Source organism: Physella acuta, unplaced genomic scaffold (assembly GCF_028476545.2).
Source record: "Physella acuta isolate Inbredline_101_S28 unplaced genomic scaffold, ASM2847654v3 ptg000125l, whole genome shotgun sequence".
In the NCBI taxonomy this organism is placed as follows: Eukaryota; Metazoa; Mollusca; class Gastropoda; family Physidae; genus Physella; species Physella acuta.
The window spans coordinates 126,277-152,041 of NW_026731644.1; the positions used below are offsets into that span (position 1 = coordinate 126,277).

Genomic DNA, 25,765 nt, shown 5'->3' on the forward strand with positions numbered 1-25,765 from the left:
TCTTTTTGACTTGAACTTCGTTAATTTTTAAGAAAGTTTACCTAGGGTGGGTGAGTATTTTACTATATCTCATTGTCCATCCAGGGTGCGCCACCCTGCGCCACCCTGTTCACCCTGCGCCTCACCCTTCACCCTGCGAGTATTTTACTATATCTCATTGTCCATCCAGGGTGCGCCACCCTGCGCCACCCTGTTCACCCTGCGCCTCACCCTTCACCCTGCGAGTATTTTACTATATCTCATTGTCCCAGGCTGCTGCGCCACCCTGCGCCACTCACCCTTCACCCTGCGCTACTCACCCTTCACCATGCGAGTATTTTACTATATCTCATTGTCCATCCAGGGTGCGCCACCCTGCGCCACCCTGTTCACCCTGCGCCACTCACCCTTCACCCTGCGAGTATTTTACTATATCTCATTGTCCCAGGCTGCTGCGCCACCCTGCGCCACCCTGTTCACCCTGCGCCTCACCCTTCACCCTGCGAGTATTTTGCTATATGTCTTTGCGCCACCCTAGGGAGTATTTTACTATATCTCATTGTCCATCCCGATCCGAGTATTTTGCTATATAACCTTTGCGCCACCCAAATACGCTCCAAAAGTGACCTAATATACTACTAACATGTAAAAAAATTATTTGACGTGTTTTAAATATCAGTGGGACTGATGCTATATGCTAGCGTTACTAATGGTCTATTATTAGATGCTTGATCTCAATTTCTGACTGGATTGTCTAATAATAGATGCTTATTGCATCATTCGCAAAGTGACGAAACTCTACAGTAGGCTCCTCATATTCAAAAAGTTATTTTTTCATCTTTGGCAAGGTGACGAAACTGTACAGAAGGATTTCCTCTCGTTACAAAGTTATTTTAAGAAGCCTGTTTTAGTTTTACCGCTGAATATAGTAGTACCCCTTACTCGCTATGCAGGACGCTCGATTAACGGTGCCAAGTGCCAACATCGTCGCTCTAAAACTCTGGGCGCCAAACCGTGTATTGACGAAAGTTGTACCCTGTATGGCGCTGCCCATAAGAAACTTTAGTTTTCTTTTTCGCAGGAATATTCTCGAGAGTGTTCTCATCTACTCCCTAAAGTTTCATGTCACTCGGATGAACCGCATCCGAGTTTTTTTTTTATTATAGAGAAAAAAAATCGCCCCCCCCCCCCCCGCGGGCGCCGCCCTTGCAATATTAAACAATATTTTTTTTTTGCAGAACCCTACCATTGAGTGATATAATCATCTCAACAAAGTTTCATGGTACACGGATGAACGATGTGAAACCGAAATAGACTTTTATTTTTATAAACCGTATAAAGAGAAAAATCGCAGCCTCCCGTGGCGCCGCCCTTGCGAAATGAAAAAAGGATTTTTTTTTTACAGAACCCTTCCCTGTATTGTTCTAATCAACTCCCCCGAAGTCTTATGGCTATCGGATAACGGTGTCACACCAAAATCGACTTTTATTTTTATATACCGTATATAGAGAAAAATCGCACCCTCCCGTGGCGCCGCCCTTGCGAAATTAAAAGTTATTTTTTTACAGAACCCTTTCCTAGAGTGGTATAATGAACTCCCCAAAGTCTCATGGCTAACGGATGAACGATGCCAAACCAAAATCGACTTTTATTTTTATATACCGTATATAAAAAAAAACAAATCGCGCCCCGTCGGGGCGCCACCCCTGCGAATTTGAAATTTTTTTTTTCGCAGAAACCTCCCCAGGAATATTTTCAACAACTTCCCAAAGTTTCACGGCGATGTGATGAGAGGTGTAGTAATGCATAAAGGACACACAGACACACACACAGACATACATTGCTTTTTATATATATAGATGGGCAGTTTTTTGGAAAGATAACTTCTCTAAAAGTCCGTATATTTTGAACTAGATGGTGTAAAATTGTGTGAGGTTTAGGGGTGGATAGAAATGCCCGGATGCAAGGGTGGGCAGAAATGACAGGGCATTGTCCAGGGCACACAATGCCACTAGCAGCTGCCTCATCTGCCCGATTCATCACCAGGGTACTCACGCTGGGAAAAAAATCAGGGGCTATTCAGCTGTGCCAGGCAAAAAGAAATTAAATTAATTTGGAGTTGGCCTTGACCTTTGTTGGCTCACACTTGTCGCGTGTACTCCTCATCACGTGATCTCTGGCCGCGAGCATTGTGTTCACGTGACACTGTGACGTGGCGTGTAGGGTGGCAACACGGGCAGGGCTGGGGGCGGTGGTCTGAACAGTACTGGAACCTGGAGCCTCTAGGCTGACATATCATGGGATGTTGACACCTGATGCTCTGGTGCATCTACAGATACCAGGTACATATAAAGGTACCAGGTACATCTAAAGATACCAGGTGCATCTAAAGATACCAGGTACATCTAAATATACCAGGTGCATCTAAAGATATACCAGGTACATCTAAAGATACCAGGTACATCAAAAGATACCAGGTGCATCAAAGTATAACAGGTACATCTAAAGATACCAGGTACATCTAAACATACCAGGTACATCTAAACATACCAGGTACATCTAAACATACCAGGTACATCTAAAGGTGTACAGGTACATGTAACGACATCAAGATAGAACAGTGTCGCCCATCCCTATGACTTATTTCACTTAGACCCCGACCCCCCACGCAGTCATGTGCCACCATTGATCACGACTTCTGATTTGTTGATAGATTTTGTTTGCTCAGTAAAGCAGCTCAGTGCACAAGACCACATTTTCGCTTGACAAATTATTCCATTCATACATCGTAATGACGTCTCTTTACACGGACTGAAAACACAGGATTGCACAAAATTCTTCCATTTCATGTGATTTTGACGTCAGCTGTAAATTTTTCATCAATCGCTTTGTTTATTAAATGTCAAAGTGAATACTCAACACAGGTCGATATTTGCTTTGAACTTTACGACCTGTGAGTTCCTTCTGTCATACGCTAGTATCTGACGATCAGAGATTGTTATGTGTTTCAAACGATAGCTTCTATTACGTCCGGTCCGTTGTTTGTTGCCGCAGTTAGGCGCGACTCATGTCAATAAAAGTTCTGGTCAATCAGTGTCAAGTCAACAAATGTTCTAGTCAATGAATGTCCGTTGGCGAAGTTAGAGAAGAAATCGAACATTTTACCATTAGAGTTTTACGTATGTTGACTGATAGTTGTGATGATTGGTGTGTGCAGAGGCGTAGCGAGGGGGGGGGAGAACCGCACCGGGTGACACCATTTAGGGGGGGGGGGTGCATTAAAAAGTCAGAGAAGCAAGGATGGTCTCAACAATGGTGTTTAAAAGAAATTGGCAAGTTGACAAAAATATCCGCGCATAATTAGCATAATTAGCACTGCCTGTGGCGGTTGTCGACAGCAAACACAATTAATGAGGAGGGTAAAAAGATTGTGTTGTTTTCAAACTAGAATAGAGGAACTGCCCGTCAACTCTATAATAGAGGGACGGACAGTCAACTTAACAGTAGAAAATATGATGACGACATTTATTATCTGTCCGATAAACAGCTTTCCAATGTGAATTGTCGCTGACATACATCTACCTCACATTAAAAACCTGAAACCAATCTTCTAAACCTTCTCACCTCCTCACAACGGCCACAAATTGTGCCCCTACCCGACTAACGGCCACGATTTGTACCCCCACCCAACCCAATGGCCATGAATTGTAAGTTTAGGTTTAGGGTAACTCCCCCCCCCCCCCGCCGTCAGTGGCCACGAACTATGCCCCCCCCACCCAAAGGCCACAAATGGTGCCGCATCCCCCCCTCCCCCCCCTCCCCGACTCAATGTGAACGAATTGTGTCTCCCCCCCCCCCCCCTACGGCCCTAGGACCACAAATTGTGCCTCCCCCCGCCCACCCAAGGGCCACAAATTGTGCCACCCCCCCCCCCACCCACCCCCACCCCTCCTGGGCCAAGGGCCACAAATTATGCCCCTAATGTTAAGAGCGTGACACGTGTCATATGGCCAGGATTTTCTGGGGCCGGCAACATGGCGATCATCCAATGGCCATACAGCTAATCCGTTCAACTCAAATTTGATCGAAATTCATTTTTTTAGCTCACCCCTAGCTTGCTTCATCCCAGGCAAAAAAAAAGGACTTGGGATAATTATTAGATGGGATAATTACTGGCTAATGACCTCTGTCAGGTATTTGGCTACTTCCTAATTACAACGTTAGCAACGCATAGTCACTCCATCTAGCCAATTGAAACTGTTTGCAATTAGCTAATTACTTATCTCGATAAATACACAATACAAACTGACAGTCAAAAAGTTGCCAACCATTCGTCGTCTGCTACTGTTAACACCGTTTCCCTTTCTTCAACCAATTCCCAGCAAGTCCAGATTATAGCTGCAGCAATATAGTAGGTGGCCGTTTAACGGAATTGTGTCGAAACCTCCAAAGGCTGTGTATGTGGCAATAGACGAAAGTCTATCCGGGTCCTTAACCCTTCCAACGCCGCTGTGAAATGGAGAGTAATTTGGCTAATTTGTTCAACTCAGGGGACACTACTAGCGTGGACACTAACTAGGTACTCGTGGTGGGAACCTACTTGAAACAGGTCCGTCCAGTTCTGCTAGTTCTTTCAGGTCGAAGGTCATCATTTTAAATTGTATGTCAGTCTGGCTAAGTATATAGTAAAAAAAAAAGTTTAATTACGCTTCAAAACTCTTTCTAATCATTTTTATTTTCTTAAAGATTTCAGGGTTTGAAGTGTTTTGGAATGGACATTTTTAAAATGTAATTAATGAAACAAGGGCAGGATATTTGGAATATTTGGGCCAATTTTAATGTATAAAAATGTTCAGTTTAGTTCTCAAGTGGTAAATGGGCATGATGTTTTATGATCTCATGGACGGTGTAATAGCCACATCTATCCCAAGCAGGCGGTCACGTGATGTGAAACGTTTGAAGATGTATAACTTCCTGGACACATCGGTGGCGACAAAGTAACAGTTTTGGTGTATGCGTGCGGGACGCCAACACATCGGTGGCGACAAAGTAACAGTTTTGGTGTATGCGTGCGCACGCGTTGCTTGCATTTATCCTAGACTTTAGTGTCAATCACAGGGCTTACACCCCCCTCTCCCAAGTCAGGCTTCCTGTGGCTCCACCCCCACCCCGTCAGCCTTCCTTCAGATCCATCCCCCCTCCCCCCCCCCCCCACATCACCACCCCAGGCACTCAAACAATGGCTAGAGTGTAGAACCCAATTGATTTTTTTTGCAAAAAATAAATTCGTGTTTGGGGTAAAGATTGTTTGTGAACACAGTAACAATAAAAGCAGAAACAAATATCGTTCGTGTTTGATGTTAGAGAATAATTATCGATTCAAATGTAAACTGTATTGGACAAATACATGAAGGCTAAATAGACTGATGTTGCTAGTGGGGGTGTTATGTTGATCAAGCTTGACTCGAGTTAACAGGAATTCTAAATTACTAATTGCGAACATCGTTGTACGTGTTTGGATGTTCATGGCTGACTTCGCTGTTCTAGAGTCACACGATAGTCGTTTGACAGCTGTCGACAGTTTGACGTCAGGCGATGGTGTGGTCTCGTGTCACGTGACAGTTTTATGGAGTTTACGTCACATCGTTTTCACGCTGGTGTTAGTTACGTCACATCACTGTCACGCTGGTGCTAGATACGTCACATCCTTGTCACGCTGGTGTTAGTTACGTCACATCCTTGTCACGCTGGTCTTAGAAAAACAAATAACACATGATTGTGTCCATGACATTAATTTACAGGCCAATTTTCAAATCCTAACCTATTAAATTTCTTCAAATCAAAGAAAATCTCCAACAAAAATTCATTCATAGACAAAATGACAACACAAACAACAAACGCTTTAAACAATCAAATTCTACAAATGAGAAAATTAACATCAATGGGACATTCAAACATTTGAATCACAAGCCAAGAAAATCACATAATTTTGTGACACAATTGCAGGAAATCTTTACAAATTAATGCAAACAATAAGGAATACCACCAATGAGAAAATTCCACCACTACCAAAACCCCACCTATGAGAAAATTCCACCATTACTGAAATCCCACCTATGAGAAAATTCCACCACTACCAAAACCCCCCATATGAGAAAATTCCACCATTACCGAAATCCCAGCAATGCCGCCCGATTAAAACCGCTGTGGTCAAGATGTTTCCAAGGTGTTTGTTTACCTTAAGGTCAATGACCTGATGTGTCCACACGTCATCGCTCGGACATTGGCTGGACCAGACCAAAAGCTAATCGGGTTGAAAGGTCATCAGGGTGGACAATACAAGCTCGTCTGACCAGTAGTGGTCGCTGGTCAATGTGCCGTGGGGTCACTTCCGGTTGTTTGACCACAAATATTGGTCAAGGGGGGATGGTGATGGTGAGATAGGTAGATGGTGATGGGTAGATGATGCTGGGGGATGGTGATAGGGAGCAGGTGATGGGGAGATGGTGATGGGGGGATGGTGATTTGTAGACGGATAAAGGAGTAGATTACATGTGTTTACATGTTTCAAGTCACAGAGATGACAGCTAAGGCTGACGGTGTTGGTGTAGTGGTCTACGTCTAAGATATACACCCAACTCTATTCCGCTACATACAAAATAAAAGTTCCGCCTCTGGACCTAACGATCATTAAGGTAGATGAAGTAGAGTTCATCTGTTTCTTGACTACGGCATACGGAGGGATGTTGTGCTCATCACATAATCAGTCGTTCTTTAACTTGAGTCAGGTATTACGATCACTATTCTGACAGCCGCAGATCTAGCGAACGCCCCGGGTTCGTTTTGATGTAGTTATGACAGAGGTCTACTAAAGAGGGTGAGAACACAACAAATTTCAACGTGGGCTGGTTAATAAGATCTAGGGGTATAAACACGCTAAACTCATGTGACTCACAACTAGGAGAAACTGTCAAAAACCGTTTAATTTGTGTACAGGAATTAAAATGGCACTTGGTCTATACCAAAATAATATAAAAACTAAGAGTAAATAATAATGCAACAGAAAACTGACAGCCAACTTACAGTTAATGAAATAAATCACTAGACTAGATTACAAATATCACAGGTGTGTCATTGGTGAGAGAATACAACTTAAGGAAAAATATTGGAAACACTGAATGGCACGAGAAACACCTATAATAGGAGAAAAACTGCCGCTACAAACTATGTAACACAAAATGGCGTCACACACACATGACACTCTCTCTCAAGATGTCTCATAAAAGGCTGGCACGAGCCTCTGCGTTAAGGGTTTTTAAATCCTTGAGAAACCAGGGGAGGTCACTCCAATGTCGTAAGACCAATGGTTGGAATTTTACTAAAGTTCAAAATAACCATTTAAAACTTCATCACATGACGTGATGGAAAAGTACTAGTGATTGTACAACTCTCCCAAAGGTCGATTACACGAACCAAAACTAAATTATAAAAAAAAAAAAATAAGACCTAAGTAGGTCACACAGGTATAAGTCAGGTATTCATCGGAGTTGATCATGTTCCGCTTCAAAATCCTAAATCTTTCAAAGATTTAATTCGCGAACAACCCTTTTACTAAGCAAAAGTGTTTTATTTTGTTTTATTACTTTAAGCTATTATTATTATAAAGATATGTTGTAGTTATAGTAATAAATAAACCGGGAGTGATCTCCCCTAAACTTTCTCGAATATTCTTATATAAAATAACAGGGGATGGGAACTCGGGCTATAGACATGATTTTTAATCTATTTTAAATACTTAAAGTTTTAAAAATAAAATAAAATCTCGTAGACAAATTAATTGCACACCAAGTGAACGCCAAATAAAAAAGCGCATAATGGTGCGCAATATTATTAGTACTTTTAAAATTTACATTAGTTTTTTGAGAAATCGGAAGTAGCGTAAAGTACTACTTCCAGTCAACGGAAATTACTCAAAATTTAACAGAAGGTAGAGAATTAGATCTTTTACTTACATGTGAAATTTCATTTATCTATCTGAAATAGTACTCAAGTTATAGGCTTTTGAAAAATTCAAAGTAGGAAAAGTAACACTTCCGGTTATCGGAAATCGCTCAAAAGTTGATACGGATCTACGATTTTGATTAAATACTTATATATGAAATTTCATCAACCTAGCTGTAACGGTACTCAAGTTATCGTGTTTACACACGGACAGACACACACACAGACACACACACACACAGACATACGGACAGAATTGCAAAGCCCAATTTTTCAGACTGGATTACGCATAAAACCTCTTAATTTTGATAAATCTGGATTGATAATTTTTGCCCGATTAAAATAAGTCCTCTTTACTTCGGATGTGATGAAGGACTGAGGTGTAATACGGTGAAAATTGTTAAAATTTCAATTGATTTTTGTGCACGATTACAATCCTAATAAATAAAAAGCCATGTGCGCTCTTCTCTCTCTCTCTCTCTCTCTGTCTGTCCGCAAAATATTTTCGCCGGACATCACGTCAGAATCGGCAGTGATATATGGATACCTTTATACGGACTTTTGTTGAAAATAATATGTTAGATGTTTTAAATGTATAACCACAATTTTAGTTAAAGAAGAAAAATAAAAAATAAAGGCGTATTCGAATGTAGAGAAACAGTATTATTTATGCAACCGGAAAAGCATTAATAAATGTGAAAAAGAACGCATATAACTGTGACGTCACTATTGCTTATACATTAACTAATGACGTCATCTGCCGTGTTTTGAATAAAAAGAAATGAACTATTTCATTCAAATCTGATTTAGATCTACGTACACTATGAAATGTATACAATACAATTTTTCCGGCCTAAACTCATAAAATTTATTTTATGTATTTGGATTCTAGATCTAGAGATTCTAGATCTAGACTAAATCTAATTCTAAATCTACGCAATAACTAGATCTAGACGTAGACGCTAAGATCTAGATTTAGACTCTAACTTCTCTAAAATCAATTCCAAAAATAAATTTCTATATTAGGACTAAACTATTTCAAGACTTATTTATTTTATACAAAATCTTTGTTTGGAACTGGCTAATTAGGGATAAAAAATTTAATTTGAAAGAATATGCATATTCGCGTAAGTTAAGATTTTAAAATACGTGTTTCATTCTCCGTATTTTATAAGGTGCCTAAATAGCGGAGATGTTAGTGTACTATAAACCACGCAGGTGGTGCGGGTTCGAGACACACCAAGTCAACTTGGTTAAGGTATTTTTTTTTATTATGCTCGGGCATAACTTAAAAAAAAAATTCTTTTAGGAATCTAGATCTAGATTGTCGGGTGTCCGATAGGGCACTTCCCGGCGCCGCAGGCGCTTCAAATTTGGCAGGATCTTGCCTTGGGGCGACAGAACACGGGGGCCGGTTGGCCGAAAAGTCTACGATGAGGGGGTCAAAACTGACCTCGACTGACCGGTACCTTATATGAGCTATAAATCGAAAAAAAATGTCCACGGAGGAACCTCTTCATAACTCTTGAGGTCGTAGACCGACCCTCGGGCGAATTAATTAAGCATGCAAATTCTCAATGTTTTCGAAAGCCTAAGCGAAGCTGGGCAGCATGCCTAGTACTTTCTCTATACTTCGTATATACGAGAAAGTAAAAATTAAACAATAAAATACTGAATCAATATTTTAGATATTAAAACAGTGTTTACTTACAATTGTTAGAAGAGCCGCGTTCACTAAATCAGACATACAATGGTTTTTAGAGCTGCCTAGTAACATCAGTGAGTAGCACTCCCCCCCCCCCCCCTCTGACCTCCACAATGTGAAATGGTTTTGTCACTTTGGGTGGTATTTCAAGAAGTATTTCAACTAGTACATATGCATTAAGCAGAAATATTTTAGGTTTGTTCTACCTATTTGTAGCAAAACCATAAAATAGTAGGCAAACATCTGACACCAGTTTATAACTCTACTTCCGCTTTAGTTGCCCAGCATCCTGGTTGAGACATGCGCAGAACGATTGCTTTGATTCGCCCTCCTATAGCCCCGGGTTGAAATACAAAATTTAATTTACTTTTTTTTTTTCAATTTACCCCTCACCCACCCACATCATCCTGCCCCCCCCCCCCCCTCAATTTAAAAGTGTATATGAGACGTGTTTCTCGACTCACCCCCCCCCCCCTCACCCCCTCCCAAAACAGACCCAAACAGATTTCCTGTTACTGAGGGAGACCCGGCAGTATAACGGCGACATGGTAGTAATGGTACTGGTAGTGGGGTGGGGTGGGGTAGAATTGGATGGAGGGTGGGGTGGAGGGTTGTTTGTACTGGATAAACTGTCCAACGATCTCAGGCTGTTTGTAAGCATGTTTGTAGACATGTTTGTAGACATGTTTGTAGACATGTTTGTAGACATGTTTGTAGACATGTTTGTAGACTTGTTTGTCTGTAGGAAATTTTGTGATTTCAAAAAGTTTAGTAACGTCAATATCTCTGAATTTGAAAGTTAAGTCCAAAGTTTATTCACATGCGAGCTTCTATCAGTTGTGTAGGTGGGTCTATCAACCGATTAGCTGACAATCACCCGACACAACTAATTAGCGAATCAGCACAACATAACTATTAGCCTAGAAATGTAAAATTTGCTAGTAATGATACTAATTTATATTGATAAGTTCACAGAAACTGATTAAGTCTACTTCATCAGCCGCTATAAAATGTCATGTTTGAAATAGTCCTTCACTTTTTCAAGTTAAAAAAAATGTATTATACCTCCAAGTCTAATCAACGTGTGCGATATCGACAAATCTATACATACATGATTTCAAGTGTTCAACTCCACAATTTAATTTCATTTCTCCGTCCCCTGCCACTTTTCACAGAGGAAATTCAAAATCCACTCAGCGGTGGAGGGCTATCGATTATTTTATTGTGACTTTAATTAATCAAACTAAAAATTCAACTTGGAACAAATCTGCCCCTTGCCTATTGACTTTGTTGGCCGTCTTCAATTGAAACAAACCATCAGTAGAATGGGACGGTGGAGGGCCTATAATGGGACGGTGGGGGGCCGGGGAGGACGGTGGGGGGCCAGGGGAGGAGGATGGAGGGCCAGGGGAGGGACAGGGAGGACGGGAAATGGGCCACTTGCCATGTCAATCAGTTCTGCCCTCCTTACTTCCGGTTTTGTTTAATCTTTCTTGACGTGGTAATTGTTGACTCGTTTCTAGACGCCATTGTCCACGTGACGTCTTGGTTGTATCGGCCTAACCCTCGACTTCCGGGTTGGTCCGCCATTTTTTAGCTAGGCCCACCTTACATCTACCCCCCCCCCCCCCCAGCAGGTGAGTAAAGTTGTGTCATCCATCAGTTGGTCTTGATTTAGGGCAGGGTCGAGGGTGTGGTTTGTGTCGCATGGCCCGACATCTCTAATGTGGCTACGTGTGGCCGGGTCAGTCTTTCGAGAATCTTCTACACCACGTGATCATCTCTAGTGTTGTCTGGTGGAGGGGGGGGGGTGGAACCATGGCAACACGAGAACCGGGGAAGAGAAAATCGTCAAGAAATATTTTTTGTGTGCCCCATTGGTACACATGTACCCCTCCATGGCTGAACCAATTTAGACTCACCCCTACACACACACCCACACACACACACACACACACACACACACACACACACACACACACACACTTACACCCACAGGCACACACACACACACCGTACATCCAATTTTCTTCAAGCTCCCTTAAATAACCGTCCCAGGCAGATTTAAAATATACGTAGAAAAAAAATGGCGGAATTGGGGAATGAAATTTTCTCGCGCGCAGATTAAAATTGGCGCGCATCCTGTCGTCTGCGTGATGGATGGGTGCCCGGACAGCAGTGGCACTCAATTAGGCGGGCATCATGTTCCCGCCACGTCAGCCCAGGTGTGGCTCACGTCTGCTGGACGCTGATCAAATCACGTGACGACACGTCACACCCGGCATAAGCCGCCATGACAGCAGATGACGATAAATCCCAGAGTTCATTGCGGTGCGTCCGTTGACAAAATGTGCAGTGAAATCTGCGCTGATTAAAGTTGTTTTTTTTTCGCATTACCCGTTTAATGGCTTGATTCTGTTAATTTATCACTTATTTTACATCAGTCAATTATTCTATAACTTTTAAAAACATATTTAGTTAGCAAGCTTTAGTTTAACATTATTAAATATATTTTCCATTAATTTTGCTCATTATCTCGAATTTGTTTTACCATTTTGCCTTTAACAAAAGCTAAATTTTCAAACTTCAAACATTTCGAAAATAAATTTTAAAATAAAACTATGAATTATAAAATGTATTTCTGTATTTTTATCGATGCTGCAAATCGATGATCTAAATCGTCGAAATGTAAGATTACATCATTTTCTGATCGTGTCTATTTATAATCTGCCAAAAAAAATGTGTTAGATGGTTTCTGTCAATACGGAAGCTGAGCCCAACATTGGCATACAAAAAATTTCAATTCTATTCAGATTGTTCCTTCAGAAAAGCAAATGGATTGATTTTTTTTTCTCAGAATAGATTTTAAACTGCGTATTCCGCCTAGTTCAAATTTATTTTAATTTTCTTATCAAATTGTGTCTGTTGTTAGCGTGTTTTATAAACTTGGGTGATTTACGGTTATTAGTGTGTTTTATAAAGTTGGGCAATTTACGGTTGTTGGCGTGTTTTATAAAGTTGGGCAATTTACGGTTGTTGGCGTGTTTTATAAAGTTGGGCAATTTACGGTTGTTAGCGTGTTTTATAAAGTTGGGCAATTTACGGTTGTTGGCGTGTTTCATAAAGTTGGTTAATTTACGGTTATTAGCGCGTTTTATAAAGTTGGATAATTTACGGTTGTTGGCGTGTTTTATAAAGTTGGGTTATTTACTATTGTTGTTGTGTTTTATAAAGTTAGGTAATTTACGATTGTTGGTGTGTTTTATAAAGTTAGGTGATTTACGGTTATTAGCGTGAACCAAACGATACAAATGTACAGCAAAACCAAATGTTAATCTGGTTGTAGAGTGAATAAATAAAATGTTTGGTGTGTGCCTAAAAACTAATGCTAATTAGAAGAAAGATGTTGGTTTTCTATTCCGTCCTTTCAGCTGACAGAATAGAACAATTTTGTTGTGTGGTGAAGTGTTCCATTAAATTTACCTGCCCTTATAGGGCGACGTTGTCTGCAATTTGTCTGCAATATACCTGGGTTTCATGATCTCTAAATAAAAATGTCCTCTTGAGCATGACATCGAAATTAATGGAGTCTTTAAAGTATGACCTAAATGTATGTATTGCCGTTAAATTTAATTATCTTTAAAAATTTGGCCTCTAATATGACCTCTAATTGACTGTGACTCTACCAGTATGACCTCTAAATGAATCAGTCCCATTTGTCGTGAGCTCTGAGTCCACCTGTGGCCAGAGTTCATGTGGCCAGGTACTAGTTGTGAGGACCAGGTTATCATATGCCAGCCGACCTGTAGGTTGTCCACCTGTCATGGTGTTAGGTTGTCAGCGGTCAGCGGTCACCAGACATCCCTCACCTTGACTCTAAAGTTAACGAGTTTTTGGTTTGGTCAGGCTGACCTTGGTTCATCACGACCTTGACCTGGTTACGTTTTCTCTAGCATTGATCTGATTGGTTGGTGTGAATAACCTGGCAAACCCATGGCTGGTCCGGCTTTTCTCTGACGGTTTTTGACGTGATGTTCCGGCTTTATCTGCAGTTTTGTAGGGTTAAATATGAGTGCACGAAGGGCAGAGAAAGGGCATAAAAACCCGCACAAAAATAAACAACACAAACAACATCATTCGATACAATTAACATTTTACAGGGGGAATTATCTTCTCAACAACAAAACAAAAAGCCCTTGTTAAATGACGCCAGATTGTAAAAATAAAGTCTAAGCCTCTTTTAAAAAGAGGGTTTGATCAGAACACTGAAATTATGGGATGTATTGATGAAGCTGTTGTATTTGTTTGACGTTCTGTATCAAAGCTCAGGCCGTGTTATAAAATACAGCTCAGATATTCGTAAAATTTTAGTTTTCCCACAATCATACACACACATATATAGTATTATATATATATATATATATATATATATATATATATATATATATATATATATATATATATATATATATATATATATATGTGTGTGTGTGTGTGTCAGAGTGTGTGTGCGTATGTAGGTCTGTGTGTTTTACATTTTATTTGTTACAAGAATGGAAATATGAAAATAGCCTGCCAATACTTCCTGTTTGCTAAAGCGCAGACGCCAGCATATCGCCAGCTTTCCATTACCTCCTCTGGGCTAGAAAATAGCCCAGTTATGACGTCATTCGAGCAGACAGGCCAATAACACCCGACGTTTCAGTTTCCGCTCGTGTAGCCAAACATAAACAAATGCAAGATGGGCGGGAAAAAATCTGGCATCGATAGTTGTGACAACGGCTCGCTGATGTGACGTCACGATATTTGTGACAGGCTCTCTGATGTGACGTCACTATATTTGTGACAACGGTTCCATGATGTGACGTCACGATATTGTGACAGGCTTGCTACTGTGACGTCACTATATTTGAGACAGGCTCGCTAATCCGATGTAAGCTTTGTCGTACAATAAAGCACATAAAAACAGAATCACGGTGGTGGCCCCTCATGGCGGGCTGGGTGTGAGGTTTCCTTCATTATCAGCTGACACGGCTAGCAGCAGACAAAGGAAGATCACCCAGCATTATATGGCATCGTTTCTGTAGACCTATTAGGCTAATTGTTGGACCCGTATGACAGCACCCATGTCAGTTGTCAGTAATGATCATGGGCCACTGACAACTGACAAGAACCATTCTAAAAAGAAAATTTAGAGTCTGCGGTACAGTGCAAGGAAATTAGATGTTCTAAAAGATGAGAGGGGATTTTCTGACGTTGTTTGATTGGATGAGTTTGTCACGTGGTTTGATTGGATGAGTTTGTGTCAATTGGTTTGATTGGATGAGTTTGTGACGTTGTTTGATTGGATGAGTTTGTGTCACGTGGTTTGATTGGATGAGTTTGTGTCACGTGGTTTGATTGGATGAGTTTGTGTCACGTGGTTTGATTGGATAAATTTTTCACGTGGTTTAATTGGATGAGTTTGTGTGACTTGGTTTGATTGCATGTTCCAGAAAAATCTACCCCGAGGTGCCGACACTAATTAGGGCTGATGATGAGATGTGATTGTGTTTAATGAGGCGTGAAGTTTAGCCGTCTGCACCTGGGTTTAACGTTCAGCTCTGATAAATTTAATTACGGTCTAAACTTTGACCTCACTCGCTGTACACCTACTGACGTCATAGCTGATTTACCCTCGTTGTTAACTTAATTGCGTCACATTTTGTCAACTTTCTGGCGTCACATGCTGTTCCTGACGTCACATGTTTTAAGCCTGCTGACGTCACTGAAGCTACCCTGACATTGGCGATGCACTGTTGTCGGCAGAAAGTTTCTGGTCGCTTTTTTTTTGGGGGGGGGGGGGGGGGGGGGAAGGGGGGGAATCAGGTCGCGGTGACCTGCCAATATTTGCACCTGAGGCTTGGCCGTAGGGTCGGGTCAGACAGGGCGAGGCTAATTAAAGCTAATCAGACCTGAAGACAATGAATCAAATCCCTTCAATGTAGGAGGAGGGAGGGGAAGGAGTGGGGAGCCAGGGTGGGGGGGGGGGGGTTCAGTGATAGGGTTAAAGAGAGAGAAGATTAGCCAGTAGCCGAGATGTCTTAAAGAAACGATTGAGGAGACTTTGGCTTCTACACAAACTGTTGTGGGGTGGGGTGAGGGATGGGCGATGGAGGACTTTTGACACAGTTTTAAAGAGGGGGGGGTGGTGATACACTCACGTCGTCCCACACACACTCCCACCCCTGGTCTAATTCATGCATTTCTAAGTATCAGAAACATCCAGAGTTCAAGTTATGTTTGACCAATAGCTATGACGTTTTGTTAAACCCCCAACAGATGTGTTTATTGTACATGATAGTCATATTCACCCCCCCCCCCCCCACCTGATCCGTCCGCTGACGTCACACAAAACCTGCACGTTCATAAACTGAGCTACACTTAGATCTAATAACGTTGCTGAAGTCACAGTTAAATTGGATTGTGTTGGCGTCGTGTGTTGCTGCTGTATAAGGAATGTAATCTTACTTATAATCAAAAGATGAGTACCGCATGAAACACTTTCCGTCAGGTTTAATCTTTGATACCTCAATCGTTTACCTGTAAGTTGCAGACGTTAAACGTACGTTACCTATCAACTCACGTGATCACCGTACGGCACCTATCAACTCACGTGATCACCGTACGGCACCTATCAACTTACGTGATCACCGTACGTCACCTATCAACTCACGTGATCACCGTACGTCAACAATGATCGTAATAAAAAGTATGTCAGTAATAGCCTCAGGGACTGATGCTAGAAATATTTAATTATAGTAGTCAACCGTATAATTAAAATGTCAATTATTAATGTCGATAAGTAATGCGTTTTTAGCACTCGAATAAAACAAACTAAAGCTATACAGCTACCATTAATATTTTGTTTACCTTTTTAGAGTAATTTAAAATATATATGTTTTCTAGTCAATTTATTTCAATTTCTACTCCGAACAAAATCGAAACATCATGAGGTTTTCATGTTCTCATTTTTTATACGTCGTGGTTCTAAAACTTGCTAGATGTCAACTATTTATGGTTCTAAAACTTGCTAGATGTCAACTATTTGTGGTTCTAAAACTTGCTAGATGTCAACTATTTGTGGTTCTAAAACTTGCTAGATGTCAACTATTTATGGTTCTAAAACTTGCTAGATGTCAACTATTTGTGGTTCTAAAACTTGCTAGATGTCAACTAGTTGTGGTTCTAAAACTTGCTAGATGTCAAATAGTTGTGGTCCTAAAACTTGCTAGATGTCAACTATTTGTGGTTCTAAAACTTGCTAGATGTCAACTATTTGTGGTTCTAAAACTTGCTAGATGTCAACTATTTGGGGTTCTAAACATTGCTATAAGTCAACTATTCGTGGTTCTAAAACTTGCTAGATGTCAACTATTTGGGGTTCTAAAACTTTCTAGATGTCAACTATTTGTGGTTCTAAAAAATGTTAGATGTCAACTATTTGTGGTTCTAAAACTGTTACGTCGGTTAGAAATTTTAAAACTCCCATCGTTTTCATATCCAAGTTCTCAATACGTGCTGAGTGATCCCTAGCTCGCTAAGCGAAATGTCACGTGATTGTGCTAGTCGTCCCTGGTTTGGTACAGTCAGGTGTTGTGTGTCTAGAGACAGACGCCTTGTCTAGTGTCGGTAGGTGTAGGTCTAGAAGCTTCCATACCTTGTAGCCTATAAGTCTAGAAGCTTCCATACCTTGTAGCCTATAAGTCTAGAAGCTTCCATACCTTGTGCCCTATAAGTCTAGAAGCTTCCATACCTTGTAGCCTATAAGTCTAGAAGCTTCCATACCTTGTAGCCTATAAGTCTAGAAGCGTCCATACCTTGTGCCCTATAAGTCTAGAAGCTTCCATACCTTGTAGCCTATAAGTCTAGAAGCTTCCATACCTTGTAGCCTATAAGTCTAGAAGCTTCCATACCTTGTAGCCTATAAGTCTAGAAGCTTCCATACCTTGTAGCCTATAAGTCTAGAAGCTTCCATACCTTGTAGCCTATAAGTCTAGAAGCTTCCATACCTTGTGCCCTAAACTTTGTGTTCGGGCCTTGCAGTGTTTCTTCCAGACTTTTTTCTCCGGGGGGGGGGGGGGCACTTGAAATTTTCGGGGGGGGGGGGGCGGTAGACTTTCTTCGGGGGGGCGGACACTGTTAAAAGTATATATTTTCTATATAAATTATATAAATTTCATTTCGTTCGGGGGGGGGGGGCGGTAAAAAATTTTCGGGGGGGGGGGGGGGGGCTTTGCCCCCCCCCCCCCCCCCCCCCGAAGAGATGCCTGGAAGAAACTCTGGGGCCTTGAAGATTGATGCTGACGGATATATTCCTACTCCATTAAGTAGATACACTTTGACAGAACACTTTGACAGAACACTTTGACAGAACATTGGTCCTTGTAGTGGGTGCTAAAACCATTCAGCGTTTAAAATAGAGGCGGGTTTGGCGGCACTATTTTACCCAGATATAAAAGGTGATACTGGTGGCAAGCTTAAGTGTTAACAGTCGGGTAGGACAGAGGTCTCTGTTAACAGTCGGGTAGGACAGAGGTCTCTGTTAACAGTCGGGTAGGACAGAGGTCTCTGTTAACAGTCGGGTAGGGCAGAGGTCTCTGTTAACAGTCGGGTAGGACAGAGGTCTCTGTTAACAGTCGGGTAGGACAGAGGTCTCTGAAAGTGTTAACAGTCGGGTAGGACAGAGGTCTCTGTTAACAGTCGGGTAGGACAGAGGTCTCTGTTAACAGTCGGGTAGGGCAGAGGTCTCTGACATCTTGGTTCACTCACCTGAACAAACACAAAACATTTTGATTAGCTCATCTCCCCCATTCCCCCCACCCCCACCCTCTCCCTAAAGATTGACAAAAACAGCTACTTTTGACGAACGACAAAAATAGACGCTCCAGTTCTTGGAGCTAACAAGTTGTGAGCTTTTCAAAGTTGGTGGTCTGCTAAAGGTGGTCTGCTACTGGTGGTCTGCTATTGGTGGTCTGCTACTGGTGGTCTGCTATTGGTGGTCTGCTACTGGTGGTCTGCTATTGGTGGTCTGCTATTGGTGGTCTGCTATAGGTGGTCTGCTACTGGTGGTCTGCTACTGGTGGTCTGCTATTGGTGGTCTTGGCGGACTTCTATGTGGTCTGTTGTGGGATGTCTTAAAACAAGGCTGGCTGGGTGTTTTATAGACAGAAACGTTTTATTACAAGACAGGAACGTTTTATAACGAGACATTAACGTTTTATAACGAGGCAGGAACGTTTTATAACGAGACATGACCGTTTTATAACGAGGCAGGAACGTTTTATAACGAGACAGGAATGTTTTATAACGAGACAGGAATGTTTTATAACGAGACAGGAACGTTTTATAACGAGACAGGAACGTTTTATAACGAGGCAGGCTAAATGTATTATGACGAGGCAGGCTGAATGTTTTATAACGAGACAGGAACGTTTTATAACGAGATAGGAACGTTTTATAACGAGATAGGAACGTTTTATAACGAGACAGGAACGTTTTATAACGAGGCAGTAACGTTTTATAACGAGACAGAAACGTTTTATAACGAGGCAGGCTAAATGTATTATGACGAGGCAGGCTGAACGTTTTATAACGAGACAGGAACGTTTTATAACGAGGCAGGAATGTTTTATAACGAGACAGGAACGTTTTATAACTAGACAGGAACGTTTTATAACGAGGCAGGCTAAATGTATTATGACGAGGCAGGCTGAATGTTTTATAACGAGACAGGAACGTTTTATAACGAGATAGGAACGTTTTATAACGAGACAGGAACGTTTTATAACGAGGCAGGCTAAATGTATTATGACGAGGCAGGCTGAATGTTTTATAACGAGACAGGAACGTTTTATAACGAGATAGGAACGTTTTATAGCGAGATAGGAACGTTTTATAACGAGACAGGAACGTTTTATAACGAGGCAGGCTAAATGTATTATGACGAGGCAGGCTGAACGTTTTATAACGAGACAGGAACGTTTTATAACGAGACAGTAACGTTTTATAACGAGACAGGAACGTTTTATAACGAGGCGGGCTAAATGTTTTATAACAAGACAGGAATGTTTTATAACGAGACAGGAACGTTTTATAACAAGACAGGAGTGTTTTATAACGAGACAGGAACGTTTTATAACGATACAGGAAAGTTTTATAACGAGGCAGCTATAATTTCCAATCAGCCAACTTTCCCCTGGTCTCTTGTTACTGAGCAGCGATAGATGAGAGAATGCAGCCAAATCTGGAGCGCTAAAATCAACAATTTAGCAAAAAATTAGCAATACTATTGATTGGAAATCAGAAACACGAAACGGCCATCTTTATAAATTTTATTACATAAATGCTTTATTTTACTGTGGACTGACTTGATTTATGTTACAAAATTTAATTTTAGCTTTAAAATATCTACTCATGGATTTAAGGATTACATTTTTTTCAAAGTGATTTAAAACTATTTTAATTATTAAATGCAGTTGTTTTTTAAGCATAAACCTCTTAGTAAAAACGGCAAAACATTTTCACATTAATTACAGTCTTCTGTATCTTCATCCAATGTCTTAAAGCACTTTTGATGTAGTAAAATAAAAATGTTTTCCTTTTTCTCGTGACGGTCCTGTTCTCGTGTTGGATGCGGCTGTTCTATAGCAGGACCGCGGTTAAGCGAGTGTGGATAATATCATCAAAGACGCGCGATTCTCCAGAACTTTCCACGGTTCTTTAATTATGATTATCACTACTCTCGGTAAATTAGCTGTATGACCCCACCCCCCGGGCCCCACCCCCGGGCCTTGTGACTTGAAGGAACAAATCCCAACATCGTCCCCTACTTGAGAAATTAAAGAGCTCGTGTCGACAATATCTAAGGTTCGATCATTTCTTGAAACCACGCCCCCATTTTTTGTGATCGCACTTTTGCTCCATCATCTGGTGACGTCAGGTTGTAATACCGGTCGTCACGTGCACGAATCTGATTGGCTAGTTTAGTCAGGGTATCCAGATCACAAGCACATTGTGAGATTTGTTCTTGAACAGTGTCCTACTTGAATAGGCGTCATCATGACATGATCTAGGACAGTCCTACTGATCAGATCTTCTAAATGACAGGATCACATGTGTACCCACACAGTGGTCAGTAAGTAGTGTTACCCCCTCCCCCCATCCACACACACACACTCACACACAACATGGTCAGCAGCCCACCATACATGACATAACATTCTCCTTATATTTTGACTTCTGTATCCTATGTTGTTTTCACACCATAAGGTCAACTCTACTCCAACTACCCCTACTGTTGGTCCATTTCTCGAGGTAGCCTATGATAAACTTTACCCCTTTACGTCATAGTTAAAATATTTTAAATTGATTTAAATACCATCCAAGTCCTGCTGCATGAATTACACCCAACCAACTTATAATCTGTCAAGAACACTTTCATCTTCGCCCACATCTGTATGTACATCAGCTTTAGAGAATGATATAAATATTATCGTGTGACACAGAAATAATCTAATGAGGACAGTTTTGAGAAATTCCACTGTAGGCGTCACCTAAGCCCATTACGAGATTAAAGTAGTTTTCTTGTGCCCCGTGGGCGGGCAGGGGAGTCGGTGGGTGCTGGGGAGGGGAGGGGATGAAGAGATCTGTCGTTGATACTGGCAACATGTCTCTGCCATCTACCGCTGATGACGACAGGGATACTAGTGACACCAATGGTTGATCTACAGGACATAAGAAGAAGGTCTGTTTGATCTACACTAGAGGACATAAGAAGAATGTCCAAGGTTTAGGTCAGCAAACGTCTGCTCTCTACCCCACGTACCTCAGGTAATCTCCTGGCCGAGCAGACATACTGCTCGTGTTGCCAACGTCTGGGTTCGAATCTGAGAGAACTTTGAGAAGAACAAGTTGCTAAAGTCGCTGTACCCACACCAGTTATCACCGATACACGCACGCAGTCATTTAGGGGTGGGAGGAGAAGGAGGATGATGATGATTAATGAAAACCAATAAACCAACAACTGATCGTACCGTCCCAAATACCGTTCACCCCTCCTCCCCCCCCCCCCCCCCACCTTCCCGTTATTGATGAGTCTTGTAACAAAACGTTTCTCCTAACCTCTTCAAACTTACTGGAACTTCCAACCAGCCACTTCCGGTTGATCGAGCCGGCAGATTATAACCGGTTGAGACCAAAGGAAGGTCAGGGGTCAAGTAGCCGGTTATTCCAATACACCGTCCTATCTAGTCTGGCAGTGTATCGATGTCTTGAAACCCAGGGCAGCGGTTCTCAACCCGCAGGTATTGGCCCGACCCCAGGATTTTAGTCGATGGTTCTAGAAGTTTGGGTCTGGTCTGAGCCTCTTCAAACCCTTCAGACAGAAACAGTTAGTCCCTGACCTGACCTGACGTACTCAGCCGTCTGTGTGAGACTAGGGACACATCAAAGACATCTTCCAATGGTCTATTACTCCCCCAATATATCTGTGATAGCTGATTAAGCCTGACGGCTAGACCAGGGTTCGAATCCCGACAAGACAGGTCTAGTCTTGGTGGTCATCGAACAAGGCACGTTTAGTCACGTGATACAAACCAAGGTCACATCTCTATCACCCCGGGTTGGAGTGGAGGGTAGGGGGGATAGGGGTTGTATGTATCTCTGCACCCAATGACAAATTCAGAACAAGTAAGATGATCGATACAAGGTGTGTAGATAGTGTGTAGCGGGTGTGTAGATGGTTTGTGGCTGATAAATAGATGGTGTGTACATGGTGTGTAGATGGTGTGTAGATGGTGTGTAGATGGTGTGTAGATGGTGTGTAGTTGGTGTGACGCAACACCCAGACTGATGTGTACTTTATGACTAGACACACGATACCACACAAAGTTGCTTATAATTCTCCACAGGGATCCGAAATAATCAAACAGCCTCAGTTAGTTCCAGATCAAATAGAAAAGTATTCACCCCAACCCAACCCTCCGACCCCACCCCTATCCAAACCCCCCGACCCCCTCGACCACATCTCATATAATGTTCACTCTCCGCTCTGGTAATAGAAAACCGCCCTAGTTGTTTTTTTTTTCAGGCTTGTATTTAGTTCACAATGTTTGTGTGTGGGTTGGTGGCAAATCTTCAACTCAATTTTCTCCCACCTTCTAATGCAGCTTTTTCGTTATGACTTTACAGATACGTTTGTCTTTGACGACAATGCACGAATATCTATTTTTAATCTAATTAGATAGATAATTAGTCATTAAAATTTAATGTTGTAAAGCGTTTACCCAATCAGCCAGTTGACAACGGTGAACTGTTTGGTCACGGTTGGCTGATTTCTTACATCTCCGTCAACCACGAACAACGGAGGGGCAGATAACTGTTTTTTTAAAGATCTAAGGTTACTGGTCAGGTTACAGCTAATATTTTTAGTTGTAGCATGTTACTGTCCACCTCATTTAGAACCTATAAACACAAAGTGGAAAATGAAACAAATATTTAAAAACCTTCATAACAACAGGCTTTTAAATGAACTGAAATGCACATAAAACTGATTTATTTTCTATAATAAAAGGATTCGTTTGTAAAATATATAAGAACTATCTTCAGCGATGAATAATTTTATTAAAGAGAGCAAATTAGTTGAGTTTTCTCATTTTAGTGCATTTAAAAGCTTATCATACATTTTTTAATATTTGTTTTATTGTGTCGTGTCAACGATAACAAACTGACTAAACGACAGAAACCTTGACCGTTACATAGTTTCATATGACTGCTTCCTACTTGACATACCAAACCCACATTTTGATCTTAGACTTGACACACCACGCCCACATTTTGATCTTAGACTTGACACACCACGCCCACATTTTGATCTTAGACTTGACACACCACGCCCACATTTTGATCTTAGACTTAACACACCACGCCCACATTTTGATCTTAGACTTGACACACCACGCCCACATTTTGATCTTAGACTTGACACACCACGCCCACATTTTGATCTTAGACTTGACACACCACGCCCACATTTTGATCTTAGACTTGACACACCACGCCCACATTTTGATCTTAGACTTGACATACCACGCCCACATTTTGATCTTAGACTTGACACACCACGCCCACATTTTGATCTTAGACTTGACACACCACGCCCACATTTTGATCTTAGACTTGACACACCACGCCTATCTGTCTCTGTCAGCACACACCACGCCCATCTCTCTGTCAGTGCCATGACCTAGATTCACGTAACAGTTACCCGTATGTTGGCTCACGAAATGAACTTCCGTTATTTACTGAGACAACGCAGACCGGATATCCGCACACAGCCCTATTGGGACTAAACTCGAGGTAAGCAATTTGAGATCAGTTCCAGAGTGGAGTTTGTGTTTAGTCTACAAATGTGACGGTTCTCAAACTGTCAACACGGTCCTCAAACAGTGTCCTCAAACTGTCAAACGGTCACCACGGCTTGTTCCTCCAGTCAAATAGTTGGTCATTACGATTCTAGAACAAACTCGACCTTGTTCTTTCTTTTTGTACTCTTCTTGGGAAAGTTATGTCCTCCTTGGTAGGTAGATTTTGTATGTTGATAGTTGATTTTCGTTCAGTGTATGTTGGTGTTGGTATGTTGATATTTGTTCCATATATGTTGGGGTTGATGATCGTTCTGTGTATGTTGGTGGTGGTATGTTGATATTTTTCTCATGTATGTTGGTGTTGGTATGTTGATATTTGTTTCATGTATGTTGGGGTTGGTATGTTGATATTTTTCTCATGTATGTTGGGGTTGGTATGTTGATATTTGTCTCATGTATGTTGGTGTTGGTATGTTGATATTTGTTTCATGTATGTTGGGGTTGGTATGTTGATATTTGTCTCATGTATGTTGGGGTTGGTATGTTGATATTCGTCTCATGTATGTTGAGGTTGATGATCGTACTGTGTATGTTGGTGTTGATATGTTGAAATTTGTCTCATGTATGTTGGGGTTGGTATGTTGATATTCGTCTCATGTATGTTGAGGTTAATGATCGTACTGTGTATGTTGGTGTTGGTATGTTGATATTTGTCTCACGTATGTTGGTGTTGGTATGTTGATATTCGTCTCATGTATGTTGAGGTTGGTATGTTGATATTCGTCTCATGTATGTTGAGGTTGATGATCGTACTGTGTATGTTGGGGTTGGTATGTTGAAATTTGTCTCATGTATGTTGGGGTTGGTATGTTGATATTCGTCTCATGTATGTTGAGGTTGATGATCGTTCTGTGTATGTTGATATTTGTTTAATGTAAGTTGGTGTTGGTATGTTGATATTTGTTTCGTGTATGTTGGTGTTGGTATGTTGATATTTGTTTCGTGTATGTTGGTGTTGATATGTTGATATTTGTCCTATGTATGTTCGAGATGATGATCGTTCTGTTAAATTTTCTTGGGATTACTTAAACCCACGTCATCGTTTTAAATTTTTAGATTTTTTTTTTCATATCGCTAATAAATAAAAACCGCCATCAAATTTCACAAGTTTAAAAATGTCATCCAAAACCGGGATGTATTGAAGTAAAAAAAAAAAATACCGCTTTTTGGCAGCCTTCCCCCAACCCTCTTTACCATCCCCTCAAACGTTTCTATAATTGAGCGCCAAATTTCTTATAAAATCCCCCAACGGCGATTCTGTTTTCAACTCAGTCATCTGCCTCCCATCATTGAGAAATATACGACACTTTTTCAGTTCAGCCTCGAAAATTTGTTTTTTACATTTCATAAAGTGCTCAGGTTGGCGAGGGTTTAAAAACTGCTACCGCGAGAGTTTGCTTTTACTTCCGGCCGCCTGCTAAATTTAACCCAAGTCTCCCCGAATCTTAGGGGAGTGCCCCAAGTTCCCGGACAAATTGGAAGTTACTCAAAACTACCGCGCTGCTAATCCAGCGTTGGAAAAACTGGAATTGAAGTTTTTTTTATTATTTAAAAAAACCAATCTCATTTAAAAGGAAATAAAACTAAACCAAATTTAAACAAGGATGAATTATAT

At 41.2% G+C, this 25,765-nt stretch overlaps 1 protein-coding gene across 1 annotated transcript in view; it reads left to right on the plus strand.

Moving 5' to 3' along the window:
* Nucleotides 1-307: 307 nt before the first annotated feature.
* The window catches only part of LOC131934977 (metabotropic glutamate receptor), an 83,996-nt gene continuing 58,538 nt past the window's right edge, over nucleotides 308-25,765 (plus strand). Inside the window, exon 1 of the mRNA XM_059291253.1 lies at nucleotides 308-400. Coding sequence (XP_059147236.1) covers nucleotides 308-400 — 93 coding nt within the window. The remainder of the gene's footprint in view (nucleotides 401-25,765) is intronic.